This window comes from Sodiomyces alcalophilus (assembly GCF_042370955.1).
Source record: "Sodiomyces alcalophilus JCM 7366 unplaced genomic scaffold ACRALscaffold_2, whole genome shotgun sequence".
NCBI classification, from domain to species: domain Eukaryota; kingdom Fungi; phylum Ascomycota; class Sordariomycetes; order Glomerellales; family Plectosphaerellaceae; genus Sodiomyces; species Sodiomyces alcalophilus.
In genome coordinates, this window is record NW_027263533.1 from 2,401,797 (window position 1) to 2,419,085 (window position 17,289).

Here is a 17,289-nt window from a genome sequence, read left to right on the forward strand (position 1 = left end):
CCCTGTTAGACTTCCACATCATCAACCCAAAGGGCTTCTGTCCGCCAATACATACGGCATTATTCCTCCTGCAAATACCAGACGCTCCCTGCCCGTCCCTGCATCGTCCGCTTTTGATGACGAGCACACGATGACCTGCATCCCCGCTGTAGGCCGCGGCTCAACCGATAGCACGCCCGCCACTGCTTCCCCGACCGGCTTCCGGTGAGCAACCACCAACTGCTGGGCTTCTCTCGCCTCATCCGTCCATTCGGCCATCCGCCGGCACTTCCTATCCCACTTTCGAAAGACTTCCCATACTCCCATCGCGTATTGAGACCGCCCTCCATCCAGCCTCTTCTCTCGCCGGCAACCTAGACCAGCTGGCTCCCGCCCAACATGGCCACCTTCTTCCAAAGCTTCCGGAGCTCGAGCATGCCCAAGCGGCTGCTTCGCTATGCCCTTTCGCGGCTGGAGCTCCTCGAAGACGAAACCCTCGATCTCGATAATCTGGACTTCGCTCTGGGTCGGAATACAACGTTTGAATTCAGGGATGTTGGAGTGCGCTTGAAGGTTCGTCTTTGTCATCCTATCTATTTCATCTTGCGGTGCTTAACCTGGCTGACCTTGTTTGCCCTGATGACAGAAACTCGAACACATGCTGAAGCTACCGCCCTCCTTCAAGCTCCAGCGAGCCAAAGTCCTGAAACTGAACATCACGATACCCATGGACTTCTACACGAGTCCCATCATTGTCGAAGTTGATGGCGTCGATATTCGCTTGAAAGTGACGGGGCAGGACGAGAAAAAAGGGAAACATACCAGAAAAACACGCCGCCCATCAGAAATCGTCCCGCACACCTTGGATCTTGCTGCGTCTTTTCTCGAGACTCAACCACTCGATGAGAAGAAGAGGCTGCAAGACGCGTTGGAGGCCGAGACACAAGACGTCGGGGCTTCAATTTTCACGACCGGAAGCTCGACTAGCGAAGATGATGAGTCTGTCTTTGGTACTGGAGAACCCCTCTCGCTTCCCGCTTTTCTAGCCGACTTTCTCCAAGGCATCGTCGACCGTACCCAGATCCGCATTCGAGGAGTCACTTTCCAACTAGATGTTGAAGTCCCACTGGAAGCCAGCCCGACCGCTACCGATCTTGTCACATTCCAGGTTGCCCTCGACCGTATAGACGTCGAGGGTGTCACGACCGAAATTCGCGATGGCTCCGGCGAGCCGCTGATTCAACCCAAGGAGGGAAAGCGCAACATTGCCCTTTCACAAGTGCGAGCGTTCCTCATCTCCGAGGCGAACGTCTTTTCGATGCTTCCCCGGTCGCCGTCCGTGTCTTCCCCCACTGTGTCACAGGCGCCCTCCTTTTCCGAGCCTGTTGTCCCCCGGCCCCCAAGCCCTGCATCTGGACCGACAACCGTCATGCCGAGCTTCCACGAAAACCGCCTTGACGAGTCGGTCCAGCTCAACGAGATTGATGAAGCCCTTCTGCGTGACAGCGAAGTCGCGTTGCAAATTCCCTACGAATTGGACGATGATCCCGAGCTGGAGGATGAGAACGGCAATACTCCCCGGGCCTCATTGCACCAGGACTCCTTTCCCTTCCCGGAGATACCGTTCCGTCCAAGTGACTTGCCTGATGACGACCACGAACTTCCCTGGCTGGGGCCCGAGAACCCGGTACCACCGGCATCGCGGCCCTCCTTTGACCTGCTCCAGGAGGAAGCGCGGGATATTCCCCTGCCAGAATCCGGAACCCTCCAAGCCTCCCACTTCTCCCACAACACCAGCCAAAGTTCAGACGTCAGCGTGGACGAAGACCTAGCCCAGTCTCACCTTTTCACTCATGAAGAAGCCGAGAGCATGTACATGAGTGCCTTTTCCCACGCGAATTCCGACCACCTGCGCTCACAGATATCGGGGGAACGGCACCCTGAGATGGATCCATCGCCCTCGTATCTCAACCCGACCACGGAATCATACGAGCCATCCTCACCCACGAAGCTGGCTTCTGCCGAGCATGAGTTTACGCGACAAGGGGTGGACGGTAGCAGTTCGTCTCTGGCCGCAGAAAATGCCTCGCATGGGTCGTCGCATCCGCAAGTGGAACATGTAGAATCTGACGAGGGAGCAGCACGACGAAGCCCCGAATCTAGCGGGGATAAGGTTGCTGAGCCGTCCCAGGATGACGTGCCAACACCTCGAGGTCCAACTAGACTTGCCAAGGAGATCGTCGCACTGGATCGTATTTCAGTCTACATTCCTTCACGCCACAAACATCTTCACGTGCAGCCAGCGAGACAGACGTCACTGGCGCATTCTACTCTGTCCTCGCCCAGAATGACCCACTCCACTGCGCCAGCCATGCCAGGGGCGTTTCTGAACTACTCTACGTCTCCAGGCTTGGATGCGAGCAGCCCTCCCCCGTCCAGGCATACCCAGCCGCCCCCTGAGCAACAAGCCGATGATGCACTCGAAGTATTTCTGTCACCTTTGGAGGTCCGCTTCGACGCGTCTCTTGGTTTCCTTCTCGCCACCGTTGTGGGGAAACTGTTGGAGGCTCTAAACGGAACAGTTGAGGCGGGCACCGATGCCAATGAGGCAACAAAGAAGGGCCATCAACAGCCGTCACACCAGTCAGGCGACACCCGGCCATCGGTCGTCAGGATCATGGTCGAAAAAATATCTCTCCTCTTCCTCAGTCAGCTAATAGGCGTGGCGGATACAGCCGACAGGGTGGTGAGCTCCTCCGGCATGCATTTCCAGCCGGATATTCTCCTTCAAACCGTCGTCGAAAATATCACCGTCTGTTCCAAGCCTGAGGGAACGACGAGGGAGACGAACATCGACTTGGGAAGCTTCAAGTTTGGCTATGCGAATGACGACATTGCCTACTTTGATCAGAGTCTGCAGATGCGAGAATCTGTGAGGGACATATTCCCGTCGACGGGAGCTGACGTTTCCGTAGTGGTTACCAAGTCCTCCGACTCGACGAGGACGAAAATTACCACATTACCCCTGCTGGTGCAGCTCGACCTCCAACGACTGGATGAGACATTCAGCTGGTTTGGGGGCCTGAGCAGCTTTCTGAACGCGAGCGCATCCTTGGCGTCAAGCCCTGCGTCATCCATCAAGGCGCCGGTTCGGGTTCAGCAGCCTCAGAAGCCAAGAGGTGTCCATTTCCAAACACCCATCAACCCCAACGACAAATCGGCGGCTTCCGAGAATAAAGTGGACATGCGGCTTGGGGGGTTCAACCTGAAGCTCAACGGGAGAGAATGCAGCGCGGGGCTAGAAACGAGTGCCGTGAAGATGATCAGCAGGGATTCTGTTATCGTCTTTTCCACCAGCAAGGCCCGTCTCGCTGGTCCTTTCCTGAGAAACTCCCGGGCAGCCCCTCCCATCACCGCCGAGATGGACGCCATTCGTTTCGACTTTCAAAACCACCCCATGGGCAAGGACCTGGAGCGCCTGCTCGAACTCATCACTCCATCCAAAGCCAAATTCGACGAGGGAGACGACGAGATCATGGTGGACACGCTGCTGCGCCAGAGGCGTAAGGGAGCAGTTCTTCTGGTCTCCCTGGGTCGGCTCAATGTCAGAGTCAACCGCATGGAACAGCTCGGCTGTTTGTCCACTCTGGGCGAAGAGCTGTCACGCCTTTCGACGGTCGCCAAGTACCTGCCCCAGGATGACCGCCCCGGCCTTCTCACTCTTGGCAACATTGGCGTCGCCCATGTTTCTCTCGACTTTGGGGGCAAGGTCGGCGCTTTTTACGCTGACATGAGAAATCTGGAGGTAGCGCATATCACGCTTCCTTCGCTGATTGCCCTCGGTATCGGTGGTATCTCCCTGAATCGGAACCAACGTGAAGATCTCGTCAGCTCTCCTGACCCGTCACCGCTGGGAGCATCTTCAGGGGGCCCTGTGGTGATGGTACGCATGATCGGCGACGAAATGGAGCCTGCCATCAGGATCAGGATGCGAGACGTCACCGTTGACTACCGCGTGCCAACGGTGATGGAGTTGCTTGGCCTCGGCGCTGACGCCACACCTCAGGACTTCGAGGCTACTTTGGCTGCTTCTGTGGCTAATCTGGGCGAACAAGCACACGCAGCACTTTCCAACAAGCAGCCTCCGATCTCCCGACCGGGCGAATGGAAACAATCCCACAGAAATCCCATCAAGGTCGACGTGGTGTTCAGACACTGTTTCGTCGGGCTAAACCCGCTCGACCGCACGTCGAAGCTTGTCATTGCTTTGGCCGACGCCCGCTTCCAGATCGGTCTCCCCAAGGATGTCGACACGGCGGCGACGTTTCACATCAACAAGGCGTCCCTGCTTCTCACGGATGATGTGTCGAAGGTGCCGGACCAGGACGGGCAACACTCGGCTCGTCGTAAGCTGCAAGACAGATCGTCCCAATGGACTTTTGGGCTCATGTCTCAGGGATTCGTCAACATATGCGACATATCAGCCGCCCGGATCAGCGTCAAGGTCACGGGTAACGACGAGGATGGCGAAAAGCAAGTCGACATCGAGCTCCGCGATAACCTCCTGATTCTCGAAACGTGCGCGGACTCGACCCAGACCCTCCTATCCCTGGTCAACGCGTTGACACCGCCTACGCCGCCGAGTAAGGAGGCCAAGTACAGGACGGAGATCATGCCGGTCCAGGACCTGCTGGCGTCCATTTCGAACGAGGCCTTTGGCAGAGCGGAAGGCGCCTACGACTTTGATGCGGACTTTCCGTTGGTCCAGGCCGTTGGGAGTGACGAAGATTTCGAATTTCCCACTGGCTCCGGTACCCTGCCGGCACGGTCTCCGCATCGCGCGGAGCAGTCGACAGCCGAGCCACTATTTGATGCCGGCAGCGCCATCATGTCTGGTGCTTCCGGCATCTCCGCCGCCGGGAGTAGAAGGGGTCCTGGAGACTTGGATGTCAACTTTAACATTGGTCCCACAGATGTCTCGGGTGTGGCTGGTGACCTGATATTCGACGAAGACTACTTTTCCAAGAAACCAGATTTGGATTCTTATGCGTGGATATGGAACTCGACCAGCAATAGCTATGACAGAGCATCGCCTGAGCTGGTCAAGCAGAGCCCCGTACGGGTGTCGGTCCGTGATGTTCATGTCATTTGGAATCTGTTTGATGGTTTCGACTGGGACCGAACGCGAAATGAGATTACAAAGACGGCGGAGCAAGTCGAACACAAAGCAATGGAACGCCGAAATGTGGTTAGCGAAGAAGAGGATGAGGTGGACGTGATTGGCGACTACCTCTTCAATTCCATCTACATTGGCATCCCGGCGAATCGGGACCCGCGCGAGCTGACGCAGATGATCAACGACGATCTGAACGACGGCGCCACGTTCACCGAGACGGAGTCGACAGCAACAACGGCCGTCACGGCCGCGGGTGGTCGCGGCGGAACGAGGAAGAAAAAGAAGCTGAGGCTGGACCGGAGCAAGCGGCACAAGATCACGTTCGAGCTGCAAGGCGTCAATGTTGACGCGATTCTTTTCCCGCCTGGTTCGGGAGAGACGCAAAGCTCGATCGATATCCGTGTGCACAACCTCGAGATCTTTGACCACATCCCCACGTCGACATGGAAGAAGTTTGCAACGTACGACAAGGATGTGGGAGAGCGGGAAATGGACACAAGCATGGTCCGCATCGAGCTTCTCAATGTCAAGCCGAACCCTGACCTTGCGGCATCGGATATCATTTTGCGGGTCAACGTCCTGCCTCTCCGACTTCATGTGGACCAAGATGCGCTCGACTTTATCACGCGCTTCTTCGAGTTCAAGGATGACGCTGTACCGGTTCACAGCTCGCCCAGCGACGTGCCGTTCCTCCAGAGAGTCGAGGTGATGGATATCCCTGTGCAGCTCGATTTCAAGCCCAAACGGGTGGACTACGGGGGGCTCAAATCCGGACGGACGACGGAGTTTATGAACTTTATCATTCTCGACCAGGCGCACCTCGTTTTGCGGCGTACCATCATCTACGGCGTCTCGGGATTCGATAGGATGGGCAAGACGCTGAACGACATTTGGATGCCGGACGTGAAGGAAACGCAGCTTCCTGGCGTGCTGGCGGGCCTCGCACCGATTCGCAACCTGGTCACGATCGGCAGCGGCTTCAGGGACCTCATTGAGATCCCCGTGAGAGAGTACCAGAAGGACGGGCGCGTCTTCCGCAGCCTCAAGATGGGGGCGACGGCGTTTGCGCGCACGACGGGGACGGAGGTGGTCAAGCTCGGCGCCAAGGTGGCCATCGGCACGCAGTCGGCGCTCGAAGGGGCGGAGGTGCTGCTCTTGTCGAAGCCGCCGACGGCGGAGGCGACGACGTGGGATGGCGATGATCCGAGTGACAGCGAGGAGCAGCCGAAGAAGATCAGCCTTTACGCGGACCAGCCGACGGGGGTCATCCAAGGGCTCCGCGGCGGGTACGCCGGTCTCGTCCGCGACTTGAACCTGGCGCGGGACGCGGTCATCGCGGTCCCCGGCGAGGTGATGGAGAGCCAGAATGCGAAGGGGCTGGCCAAGGTTGTGATGAAGCGAGCGCCGACGATTGTGTTCCGGCCGGCCATTGGGGCCAGCAAGGCCATCGGCCAGGCGCTGATGGGAGCGACCAATGCGATTGATCCGGAGAACCGCCGCAGGGTGAACGAGGTGAGTCGATGTTGTCTGCTCGGCCGCGCTGAAAAGGGAGTCTTTACTAACGCGCCTGATTATAGAAATACAAGCAGTATTCAGCTGCGGGCGGCATTTAACGAAGGGACCTATCTATCTGCGCCTCTATTCAGCACGGCCGGTGCAAACGGGTCACATGGAATCAGCAAGGCGTTATCTCGACGCATCACGACTATTGTTTTTTATTTCGTTCCCCGGTTACTGTCTTTTGCTATTCTACTGGGCGGGTATATCAAATGACAGCATGGACCATGAGCTTGACAGCATCGCATTTTAGAAGGGACACATGGAAACGGGGTGGTCGGCGATGGAGGTGTTTTCGATCTCTGGCGTGATGATGCTATTTCTAGTTGCCAGATGGAGGTGTTTTGCTTTTGCTTTTTATTTTATTCTTTATTTCTACTCTTTCAGTTTCTTTCTCTCCTTTCTATTTTCGTTTGACCCCTTTGCTTCCCGTACTCGGGCCCGGACTGGACGATACCCTAGAACGCGAACGCATTCTGCTCTCCTTTTGTTTGCCGCCTGCGAGAGACATCATGACGACGAGCATGGCTTGCGTGGGAAGGGGACGGAAGAGTGGAAGAAGGGTACGATCACTCGTTAAGATTTTTTTCTTTCTCTTTCGGTCCAGGGGCTTTTGCTTTTCCAAGGTATGTATGCATTGTGGTATGGGTGGTGGAGTTGGAATCTTGAAGCAATTCGGCTTAGATTGAGATGTGCGTTAGAGATGAATATCATATATAACGTTTGCGCGGAGATGTTGGTCCTCTGAAGGTATGTGAGCAATATGAGCTGGCCTCCATGGACAAGTCTATGTTTTCCATGATGCATTGGCCGTTCATTATCCAACGGCATATAGAGTCGGTATATCGAGAAAAGAAAAGACAAAAAAAAGATCAATACTCAACTCAGCGCGTCGGCAATTCTAAAAGCCATCTTGGATCCCGCGCTCTCGCTCGGCAGCCCTCCTCTCGGCATCGTACTCGGCCCACCAACGATGGGTGACCTCGTCGTCCGGGTTGGCGGGACCTTTCCAGCGGCCATCGGGGTCTTGCTCGTCCCAGGGCTTCGGGGCGAGGATGTAGTGGACGACGCGGACGTGGTCGTCGCGCCAGATGGCGTCGTGGACGCCGGGCCAGCGGAGGGTCTTGAGGGCGTTGTAGACGTAAGGGAGGGGCACCCAGCGGCCGCGGAAGAGGTCGCTGAGGAGGCTCTGGTCGGCGAACTCCATGTTGGCGGCGTCGGCTTCCATGTGGCGGAGGATCTGGGCGTAGAGGGCCCGGGACGGGTTGACGACCTGCAGGCCGCCGTTCATGTAGCCGAGGGGGCTGTCGGTGGCCGGGTCCGGGCTCGTGTGCTGGGCGAGGTCCGGGGTGGGGTGCTGGGTGGTGAAGGCGCAGTTGGAGGGGACCCAGTCGGGTGGGTAGTGGGGTTTGCGGAGGGGGTTACAGACGCAGGCGTGGCCGGCGGCGAAGACGCGGGTGGAGCGGGATGCGTTGGCGGGGTCGGAGGAGACGGCTGGGTCGTCGAGGGGGAGGGTCATGAGGTCGTCGATGTTGTGGCGGACGAGCATGTCGGCGTCGAGCTGGACGACGCGGGAGTACTGGGTCAGGCTGAAGGGGGTGAGTTTGGACCAGCAGTCGTAGAAGCGCGGGTCGTTGGAGTAGTCCCGGCCCTTGGTGGGGAGGAGGTACTCGATGCGCTGCTTGGGGATGCCGCGGCGGTCGATGGCTTGGTGGGCGGAGGCCGGGACGGTGTCGGTGTAGAGGGCGACGAGGGGGTAGCGGGAGCCGTGCTTGCGGAGGGAGTATTCGAGGGTGAAGAGGCCGGGGAGGTAGGCCTCGTTGGTTATGAGGACGGTGTAGACTGAGTGAGGGGTGTTAGTTGGACGAGGGCGATGAGAGTAAAGGACAGGGGAGTTTGACGTTACCTTTGTCCGAGTCTACGACACGTTTTCCGTCAGCCATGGCGGCGAACGTGAAGAGGTATGAAATACGAAGCCAGAGGGAGCTAGAGAACGGATTAATGGGTGGACGGCGTAGGATATGACGGTATAATATACTGGGAGCGCGATATAAAGGTGTATAAAATTTGGAGAACTTTTTGGTGTTGAAGAACTCGGGGGGTTCATGTCGAGCTTCGGGCGATTCAGGGTCAGGTTTGGTGGGGTGGGGGGGTCTAACGGTTTCAACCGACGACGAAAGCAGAAAGTGGGGGAGGGGTGAAGAGGGTGGGGTACATCTCATGACGCCATCGGGGGGTCCTTTTCTACGTTGTAGTTCCTATACAAAGACCTTCGATGAGCCACAGGTAGGTACACTGAGCCACAGGTAGGTACACTTACATCTGGGATATACAACGTATGTCATCGCTATGATGATGCCCCGAACACCGACGCGATGCCGTCGTCCATTTAGATGCTTACACGGGGACTGTACAACCTTACACCCGTGTTGACCAAGAGGTCACTGTATACTATCCATCTAGTCCACGAATGACTACCAGCATCCTCCCCTTCGTCATCCATCCGTGAAATCAAGATACTACCATCACTCACCTATATCCTCTAACAATGGCTCCCGCCGCTTGCCCGCCGGCCGGGATCTACGTGCCCGTACCCACCTTCTTCGCCGGTAAATCCTCCCCCGACTACCATCCCGCATCTCCCCCGCTAGACCCCGAGACCCAAGGCGCCTACTCGGTCTACCTCGCCCGTTCGGGCGTCAAAGGCCTCGTCATCCTCGGGTCCACCGGCGAAGGCATCCACCTACACCCCTCTGAGCGCTCCACCGTCTTGCGTGCCTCCCACCGAGCCCTTGACGTCGCCGGCTACAAAGACTACCCCCTCATCGTCGGCACCGCCACCCAGAGCATCGCCGAGGCTGTCGAGCAGCTCTCCCAAGCCAAACAAGATGGCGCGCAATGGGGCCTCTGTCTCGTCCCGGGGTACTTTGCCGCCGCCGCTTCGCAAGAGAGCATTATCGCCTGGTTCCGCGCCGTGGCCGACAAGAGCCCCATCCCCGTCATGGTGTAAGTGTATAAGAATCCATCGAAAACGAATGCGACGACAGCTGAACCGCAGCGTTCTCAAGCTACCACTACCCCGGCGTCTCCAACAACGTCCAATGCACCCCCTCCACCCTCGCCGCCCTGGCAGCCCACCCCAACATAGTCGGCTGCAAGCTCTCCCACGGGGACGTCTCCGCCCACGGCCTCGTGACCGCCAACCCGGCCGTCGACCCGGCCCACTTTGCCGTCTTTACCGGTTTCGGCCAGCAGCTGCTCGCCGTCACCGCCCTCGGTGCCGCGGGCGCCATCGATGGCTCAGCTGGCTTCTTCCCCCGCGCCGTCGTCCGCCTCCACGACCTCGCTGGCAAGGGGAACCCCACGGCCGACGAGGCCCGCGAGCGCTTGCTGCTGCAGTACCGGGTGAGCGGGGTCTACGAGTTCGTCTTGCGTTTCGGTATCGTGGGCGTCAAGGAGGCCGTCAGCCGCCTGCGTGGCTTTGGGGAGGTTGGTGGTGCGAGGGCTCCTTTGCTGGGCGGCCTTCCTGGTGGTGACGAGGAGTGGGCAAAGTGGAAGGGCATCTTTGAGCCCATGGAGGACATGGAGAAGAGTGTAGGGGGGCTATGAGATGAGGATTGAACAGCGATGCGGGTAAATATTGACGTTTTCCAGACACTACCGGCCGTGTCATTTCATGTATGTTTTACATTATCGTCCAAGGAAGAAAAGTCATGGAGGCTATGCTATCATTTTATACACATCGCTTCACATATCTACTTCCCCGGTTTCTTCATCATGTCTTTACAATGGCCCAATCGCTAGCGGATTGGTAAACACATTCCTCCGGTCGTACTTTTTCTTAATCTCACCCAGCTCGGCCACATTGCTCCCGTAGTACGACTCCAGGGGTGGCGTAGAGATTCTGGTGTCCATGTATCCGGCATATGAGGCAGACCTGTCATACCTCCAGTCAGCAGATTGCAAAAGAAGAGAAACGAAGAAAGAAAAACTTACCCAACTACCGGCCGAAGGAAAGCTTCAGTGTCTTCAAACCATGTACCAAGCTCGTCTTGAGCCTCCTCATCCTCGGAACCCCACGAGACAATCTCCAGATGCGAGTAGGCCTGCTCCCGCCAGGGAAAGGCAGAGTCGCCCGAGACGGAGATGTTCCAGGCATGCCACTCGAAGAATGGCGCGCCGGCAGGGTCGAGCAGATCCAGCCGGCCCACGAGCTCGTCAATCACGTCATCCTCAGGGATCTGGTCCTTCTGCACAAAATAGGAGCTCGCAAAGCGGATGTCCCGAGGCCAGGGCATGGCGGTGGGCAGCTCGGGCGCCTGGGGCCGCTGGTCCCAGGCAAAAGCGGGGAACCCTTCCAAGGGCTCAAAGGGCTGCTGGATCGTGTTGAGCGCATAAGGGGCGATCATGTCCGCCATCTCGTCGGGCGGGCAGACGTCGCTCAGGTAGCCGACGGCGCGGGCGGCGTTGGTGCCGCAGCCGGCCGAGTAGTGCACTTCGGGGGCGCCCACGGCCGACAGGCCGGATTCGGTGACGATGGACCGGAGCGTGTCCTCGGCGCAGCCGAAGCACCAGCCCAGGAACTCGACGCTGTGCTGATAAATCAGGAGCTGGGAGGTGAGCGCCGGGTCGGCGCGCGGGGCCCAGGAGTGCCACGTCTTGGCCACTTGGGCGCGGGTGGTCTGGTTGGCGGTGTTTGCGTTTTCGTCCTCGTTCCAGCGCATCAGGACCATGGAGGAGCGGGGGTACTCGCGCAGGGCGAGGGTCCACTCGACGACAACGCCGTAGGAGCCGCCGCCGCCGCCGCGGATGGCCCAGAAGAGGTCTGGGTTCTCGTCGAACGAGGCGGTGACGCGGCACCCGGTGGCGAGGACGACCTGGGCCGAGATGACCGAGTCAACGCCGAGGCCCACGGCGCGCATCTGCATGCCGAAACCGCCGGACGCGAGGTAGCCCGAGAGGCCGACGGTCGGGCAGATGCCGCCGGGCCAGTCGAAGCCATCTGCGGTGCCGCCGCGGGCGGCGTGGAGGGCGGTGTAGAGGGCGCCGAGGCGGATGCCGGCACCTACGGTCGCAGTGTCGCCGTCTTCGCTGATTTGGACGTGGTCGATGTGACTAATGTCGATGACAAGGGAGTCTGTGAGGGCAGAGTAGGAGAGGAAGCTGGTGTGGTATCGATGGTTAGTGGCGTTGTTTTTCTTTGGAGCGATTAGAGGATGACATACTGATGACCTCCAGACCGGGGCACGGGCTGGACGCCATGGCTCTTCGCGCAGTTGATTAGGGGCCCAACCTCGTCCTTGTGCTGAGCAAAGGCGATGAGGGCGGGAAGCTGCTCGTCTCTTCATGAACCGTCGTTAGTGGAATCCTTTTTGTAGGCTTGCCCCCCGGCTACTCGGTTACACATACTGGATAGCTTCCCCAATCCGGGCGTCCGTATAAGTCTCGTCATCAGGAGTCACGATGCGGTCAGCGGCGTTGTCGCCAAAGACATTCTCGACGCAGCCCTTCAGATATTGCTGTCTGGTTTTTAGGGGCTTGGCCAGCAGGGCCCTGGCGAAGAGGGGGGCGTAAAAGAGCGAGAGCCTCATTTTGGGCACACCAAGTCACGACGACAGAAAACTGACTCCCTCCTGTAGGCTCGAGGTCTCCACGGCTTCAAGACAGGCGAGTCCACAGCGCACTACGACATGATATCTGGGAAAGGTCGCCTAAATATGAAGGCCAGCCGGCAGGGCTCACCGTCTCCGGCAAGGTCGAGGCCGGGTCTCGGCCCTTGACGATGGTGGCTACCGATACTGCATCCTGTGCCGCTTTCATACGGCCGGTCTCCACAGTTTGAGATGTCTACGTGCGGCAGGCAGATGAGCAGCGTCACAGCGTGGTAAAGCGCGGGCTACCGTGCAGTTGCCCTTCGTTCGGGTGACCATATTGCAGTGCTGGTTAATCCAAGGCATTCCTTCCGGCCGGTGGAATTGACGGTTCTCCATTGCCTACCGCGATTAGAGCTCTCAGCTACAGCCACGAGAAATTGAAATCATGTCCAATGTCGATGGACGAAACTGCCAGAGAGCACGGGATGGGGAGCCGTCCTGGAGATTTTTCCATCTCACCTTATTGGGGCGCCGCAGCTGCCCGATGATTGGTGGCTCGCAATGGTTCCCTTGATCTAAGGCTGGCGAGTTGATGATTGTGCCCCGCGTCGGCACGGAAGTTGACTGGAAGTTTGCTTCGCTGATTTGTTTGGCGAGTGCTTGGAGGGAAAACAAAAGTGGAGTTTTCTCTCGGCAAAGTCACCTGAGCTGAGTAAATATCGGAAAATAGTAATACCGCGGATGTGGGAGTGTGGCTGAGCGTGACGATCAAGCCACACACGGAACCAACACCGACACTGGACGGACTCGTCTTTTCGTCTTTTTCTTTTTCGTCCAACTCAACATCACCGCGAAGCAGCGAGAAGCGACGCATCCACAATAGTCTCTGATACAGCCGACGGCAGCGTTTAAAAAGGAAATATCAAAACAGAGACAGAATGACCATCTCTTAGTAAGGTTTCTCTGGCTGTCATATCTGTTCTATTGGCCGCATCGCTCTGGTTGCCGTGCTCCGGCGGAGCGAGTAGAGCAGTGGCTCCATCCACTTCCTCCTGGCCCGCTGGTGCTGCTACCGTCATTTCTCCATCAGTTCATGGCTGGCATTGCCCTCCAGCTCACTGACAGTTGACCTGATGCTGTCATCGTACGAGCCGACTCTGGTATGGAATCACTGATAGATCTAACGATGCTGTCGCCGTCGGAATCGCGCTTTTGAACGTAGGCTTGGCCACGACAGTGTTCCCAACGGCCGCGTTACGAAGTATGTCTCCGTCCACCTACGGAGGCTCCGGCGGTGCCGGCGTATCTGCATCCGCCGGTCGGCCAGACACATGGTGGGCGCCCCGTAGTTGCCCCGGCCTCCACATGGAGACACAGAAGGCTGTTGGTTCTATTCTTTATTGTGGCAGGGCTCGGACGCTGTGTTCCCCTAATTACAGCGGAGCGCAGGACAAGTGAACCAACTGGTCAGATAAGTTGAAGACATTTCTCTTCTTGTCTCTCGTCCTTGTCCATCCCATCACTTTATCCATTCCTGTTCCATCTCTTTTTTGTCTTTCTATTTTCTTCTTCCTTTTCCCTTTCCATCCCAGTGTCAAGTAGCGAAGAACAATTCTGTTCCCCTCGCTATAGTTTTCTAACACAGCTTTCCAAACCGCTTCTTCTCACATATCTTGGACAGCTGCCATGTGGATTATCGCCGCGGCCGTGGTGGTCCTTTTGGCCATCTACCTGGGGCGTCCAGGGACCAAGATCCCCAAGTACAAGGGCGACGGCTGGCTCTCGTTCCTGAGCGACGCCGAGGCCTACTCGATGCGGCCCATCGAGCTCCTCAACCGCGCCACCGCCCAGTGCGGCAACGTCTTCTCCATCCAGGTGCTCACCGTCTACAACGTCTTCCTCCGCGGCAACGAGCTCAACAAGGCCTACCTCGAGGTCCGCGAGGACGCCTGGTCCTTCGGCGGCGGCATGGGCATCTTCATCAACAAGATCCTCGACGACGGCTACTTTGACCACCTGCGCACCCTCGTCGGCTCCCTCAGCCGCTACATCAACCGCGCCTCGGCCCAGGAGTACACCGCCCGCTGCACCACCGCCGAGGCCGAGAAGACCGCCGACGCCATGGCCGCCCAGGACGACGTCGCCCTCTTCGACACCATGTCCGGCATGGCCCACAAGATCATCGTCCGCACCCTCATGGGCGAGGACTTTTACGGCGTCGCCGACGAGCTGCTCGACATTCTGCACGACATGGAGGCCGACATTGGCAGCCTCTACTCCTTCATCCTGCCCAGCTGGGTGCCGCACCCGCCGGCCCGCCGCCTCGAGGCCGCGCGCCAGCGCTTCAAGACCATCTTCTTCGACCTCCTCGACCGCCGCGGCGAGTTCCTCGGCGAAAAGGCCTCGGACGCGCCCGACTACGTCACCTACACCATGCACGACAAGACCACCGTGCCGCTGAAGCACTACATGCCGTCGCACCACACCGTGCTCATGTTCGCCGCCCACACGTCCACCGTGGCCTCCATCGCCTGGAACCTCGTCTGCATGCTGCGCCACCCGGACGTGCTGGCCCGCGTCCAGGCCGACCTGCGCGCCGACCGCGGCGACCTCGTCCTGCAGGCCTGCATCAAGGAGACGGGCCGCTACTACGCCGGCATCAAGACCCTGCGCCTGGCCAAGAAGGAGATTCAAGTCCCCGGCACCGACCTGACGGTGCCCAAGGGCGCCGTCGTCTCCATCGCCCCGTACCTGACCCACCACGACCCGGACAACTGGCCCAGCCCGGAGGTGTGGGACTATACCCGCTGGATCGACCCGGATACGAAGGAGCTGGTGGTCCCGGACAACACCAAGGCCGCGTCGGGACTCAAGTACATTCCCTTTGGCTACGGCACCCACCGGTGCGTGGGCGAGAAGATGGCCAGCATTATTGTCACCGGCGCCCTGACCACCATCCTCCGGGACTACGACATTGCCTGGGCCACCCCTGAGACCCCCGACTCGGTCGACTTTACCAGTCTCGACTTTGACAAGATTGGCACCCCCTGGCTCAAGGTACGTTGTTAACGTCTTTTTAGTGTTGTACTCTGCCTCCACTCCACTCGTGCATGGATGACGGCTGACGTGAGACTGCGGCTGTGAAACAGGGCGATGTCCGCGTAAAGCTCACGAAGCGCGCGTAGACGAGGCCAATGACAGATGGCCTCTCGTTCCTTTTTTTTCTTTTCTTTTTCTTTTTCTATTAGTATCATGATATCCGCACGTCAACCATAGATGCACCCCGGTAAAACTGATACAAATCGAGCCTTACCGCCGTAGGGCTGGGAATGCCTCACGAGGACAAGGGAACCCCGGGTCAGGATGGATAGGAGTTTTGTTTTTATGATTGGACTTTTGCATTGTTACCACCACAGCGATTCTGTAATATGTGATCTCACTATGCCATGATCTTGGCGTAAGCACCTATACATAGATAGACTGGGAAATGAGATTGGAGTTTTTTTCACCACGGCATGGACGAAGTTGGTGTCGTCGTTGCCGCTCAAGTTGGCAAGACAGGTCACATCTTGAAGCCAGGAAGTCGTCATGACTTTCTCTGCAGTTCGGCCACCGTTTCACCGTCTGTCTATTTATCGGTGAAGAGTACCAAAGTCTGTCGGTAGGATTGTCACTGCATTAACGTCCTTCGCGTCAGCTGGCAGTGCGTACGAAGCCACGGTGAACATGACGACCGGCATGCGACTCGTCAGGCTGTGCAGTCTAAATTTCGTCTGATTCTCGTCCTCCATGGGACCGACAGGAAGATCGGCAGAACCAAGGTGACGGGGATGGATGGTGGTTATTATTAGCTACCTCTTCGAAATCCTTTGGCCTATCGGGTTCACGATGGGGGGACTTTGGTCAGCTCATAGGGCAGAACAGTGAGACATGGCATCCTACGGGATTTGCACACCGGGCATGTCGGCAGGGAAAAGGAATGAATGCACGTCTCAAGCGGGAGAGCTGAAATAGCTTGACATTATCGCAGGTGAAGCTGGTCCATATGGATCTAGAAGGGCCTTGTCTTGGCTGTCCGGCATCTTCGTAGATAGGATGAGAAACAGAGCAAGTGGAAGAAACAAGACCAAAGCATATGTATGTAGGCATCGATGCCAAGAGACCACGATGATCCGTGTCATTTTTCTTTTCTTTTGATCTCTTAGTGTTTTCGGCTCTCAAAGGCCTTAGGCGCGTGCCTCCCTAGAGGTAGGTAGTCTGAGGAGTCCGCACAGTTGAAGTACAGTACATCAACTGGTACACGTGCGGCCCAGCAGCTACCCTTGTGGCCTCACCATCGAAACATCACGACTACTGCCGGTGGACCAATACAATGCCCACACATGCTCCCTTCCCCAAGACACCCCCAAGACACCCCCAAGACACCCCCAGAGACACCTCCAGAGACACCCCCAAGGCACCCCCTGAGATCCCCCCGAGACACCCCCAGAGACACCCCCAAGACACCCCCAGAGACACCCCCAAGACACCCCCTGAGATCCCCCCGAGACACCCCCTGAGATACAACGTACCCCCACTCGCACCACACCATTACCATGGTCACGGCTACACCACACCCCCTCCCCCACGCCGGACATTAGCTGTGTACTTTGGATGCTTCTATGATTCCGGTGAAGCTTTAGACCCCAACCTCTCACACGACCTCAGTACGTACATCGTATTGGCCAGGAGAGTACGTGATAAGACAAAATGACGTTGGGGTCCTTTAGTATAGAGACTTGGTTTTAAGAGAGATATAATAATGAAGAGAAAAACATAAGAAGAGACTAGATAGACACAGTCCAGGGTCAGCCATGAATACTTGATATTCCGACTTTACCCCCTAAACGACCCGCCCCTTTTTTTTCTCCTTTCTCTTCCTCCCTTCTTTTTTTTTTCTTTTGTCCCCTCAACCGCAACGGACCAAAAGGAGGGGCCGTAGAC

The 17,289-nt window shown here is 57.6% G+C and overlaps 6 protein-coding genes across 6 annotated transcripts; 4 read left to right on the forward strand and 2 right to left on the reverse strand.

Annotated features, from left to right (window-relative positions):
• Positions 1-378: 378 nt before the first annotated feature.
• On the forward strand, positions 379-6,928 carry ACRALDRAFT_2100718 (uncharacterized protein; the record flags this gene model as incomplete). Its single annotated transcript, XM_071023024.1, has 2 exons — positions 379-552; positions 626-6,928. 2 exons carry the CDS (start codon positions 379-381, stop codon positions 6,926-6,928), a joined length of 6,477 nt encoding a protein of 2,158 aa, XP_070877031.1.
• Positions 6,929-7,613: 685 nt separating this feature from the next.
• ACRALDRAFT_1068463 (glycosyltransferase family 8 protein) lies at positions 7,614-8,819 on the reverse strand (the record flags this gene model as incomplete). Its single annotated transcript, XM_071017570.1, has 3 exons — positions 7,614-7,901; positions 8,142-8,554; positions 8,789-8,819. 3 exons carry the CDS (start codon positions 8,817-8,819, stop codon positions 7,614-7,616), a joined length of 732 nt encoding a protein of 243 aa, XP_070877032.1.
• A 441-nt stretch (positions 8,820-9,260) lies between these two features.
• ACRALDRAFT_1055070 (uncharacterized protein) lies at positions 9,261-10,321 on the forward strand (the record flags this gene model as incomplete). Its single annotated transcript, XM_071015840.1, has 2 exons — positions 9,261-9,718; positions 9,781-10,321. The coding sequence occupies 2 exons, from the start codon at positions 9,261-9,263 to the stop codon at positions 10,319-10,321; spliced, it is 999 nt and encodes a 332-aa protein (XP_070877033.1).
• On the reverse strand, positions 10,178-12,303 carry ACRALDRAFT_1080023 (uncharacterized protein; the record flags this gene model as incomplete). Its single annotated transcript, XM_071018971.1, has 4 exons — positions 10,178-10,649; positions 10,709-11,875; positions 11,938-12,054; positions 12,122-12,303. The coding sequence occupies 4 exons, from the start codon at positions 12,301-12,303 to the stop codon at positions 10,496-10,498; spliced, it is 1,620 nt and encodes a 539-aa protein (XP_070877034.1). The 3' UTR covers positions 10,178-10,495.
• Positions 12,304-13,891: 1,588 nt separating this feature from the next.
• ACRALDRAFT_2057583 (uncharacterized protein) lies at positions 13,892-15,818 on the forward strand. Its single transcript, XM_071021809.1, has 2 exons — positions 13,892-15,363; positions 15,456-15,818. The coding sequence occupies exons 1-2, from the start codon at positions 13,993-13,995 to the stop codon at positions 15,489-15,491; spliced, it is 1,407 nt and encodes a 468-aa protein (XP_070877035.1). The 5' UTR covers positions 13,892-13,992; the 3' UTR covers positions 15,492-15,818.
• Positions 15,819-16,678: 860 nt separating this feature from the next.
• On the forward strand, positions 16,679-17,080 carry ACRALDRAFT_2025693 (uncharacterized protein; the record flags this gene model as incomplete). Its single annotated transcript, XM_071020339.1, has 2 exons — positions 16,679-17,012; positions 17,076-17,080. 2 exons carry the CDS (start codon positions 16,679-16,681, stop codon positions 17,078-17,080), a joined length of 339 nt encoding a protein of 112 aa, XP_070877036.1.
• Positions 17,081-17,289: the final 209 nt, after the last annotated feature.

Excerpts from the sequence above, each read along its gene's own strand:
- ACRALDRAFT_2057583 (XM_071021809.1), top strand. The coding sequence starts at position 13,993 with ATGTGGATTATCGCCGCGGCCGTGGTGGTCCTTTTGGCCATCTACCTG. Across the intron at positions 15,364-15,455 it reads TTGGCACCCCCTGGCTCAAG|GGCGATGTCCGCGTAAAGCT; the intron begins GTACGTTGTTAA and ends GCTGTGAAACAG.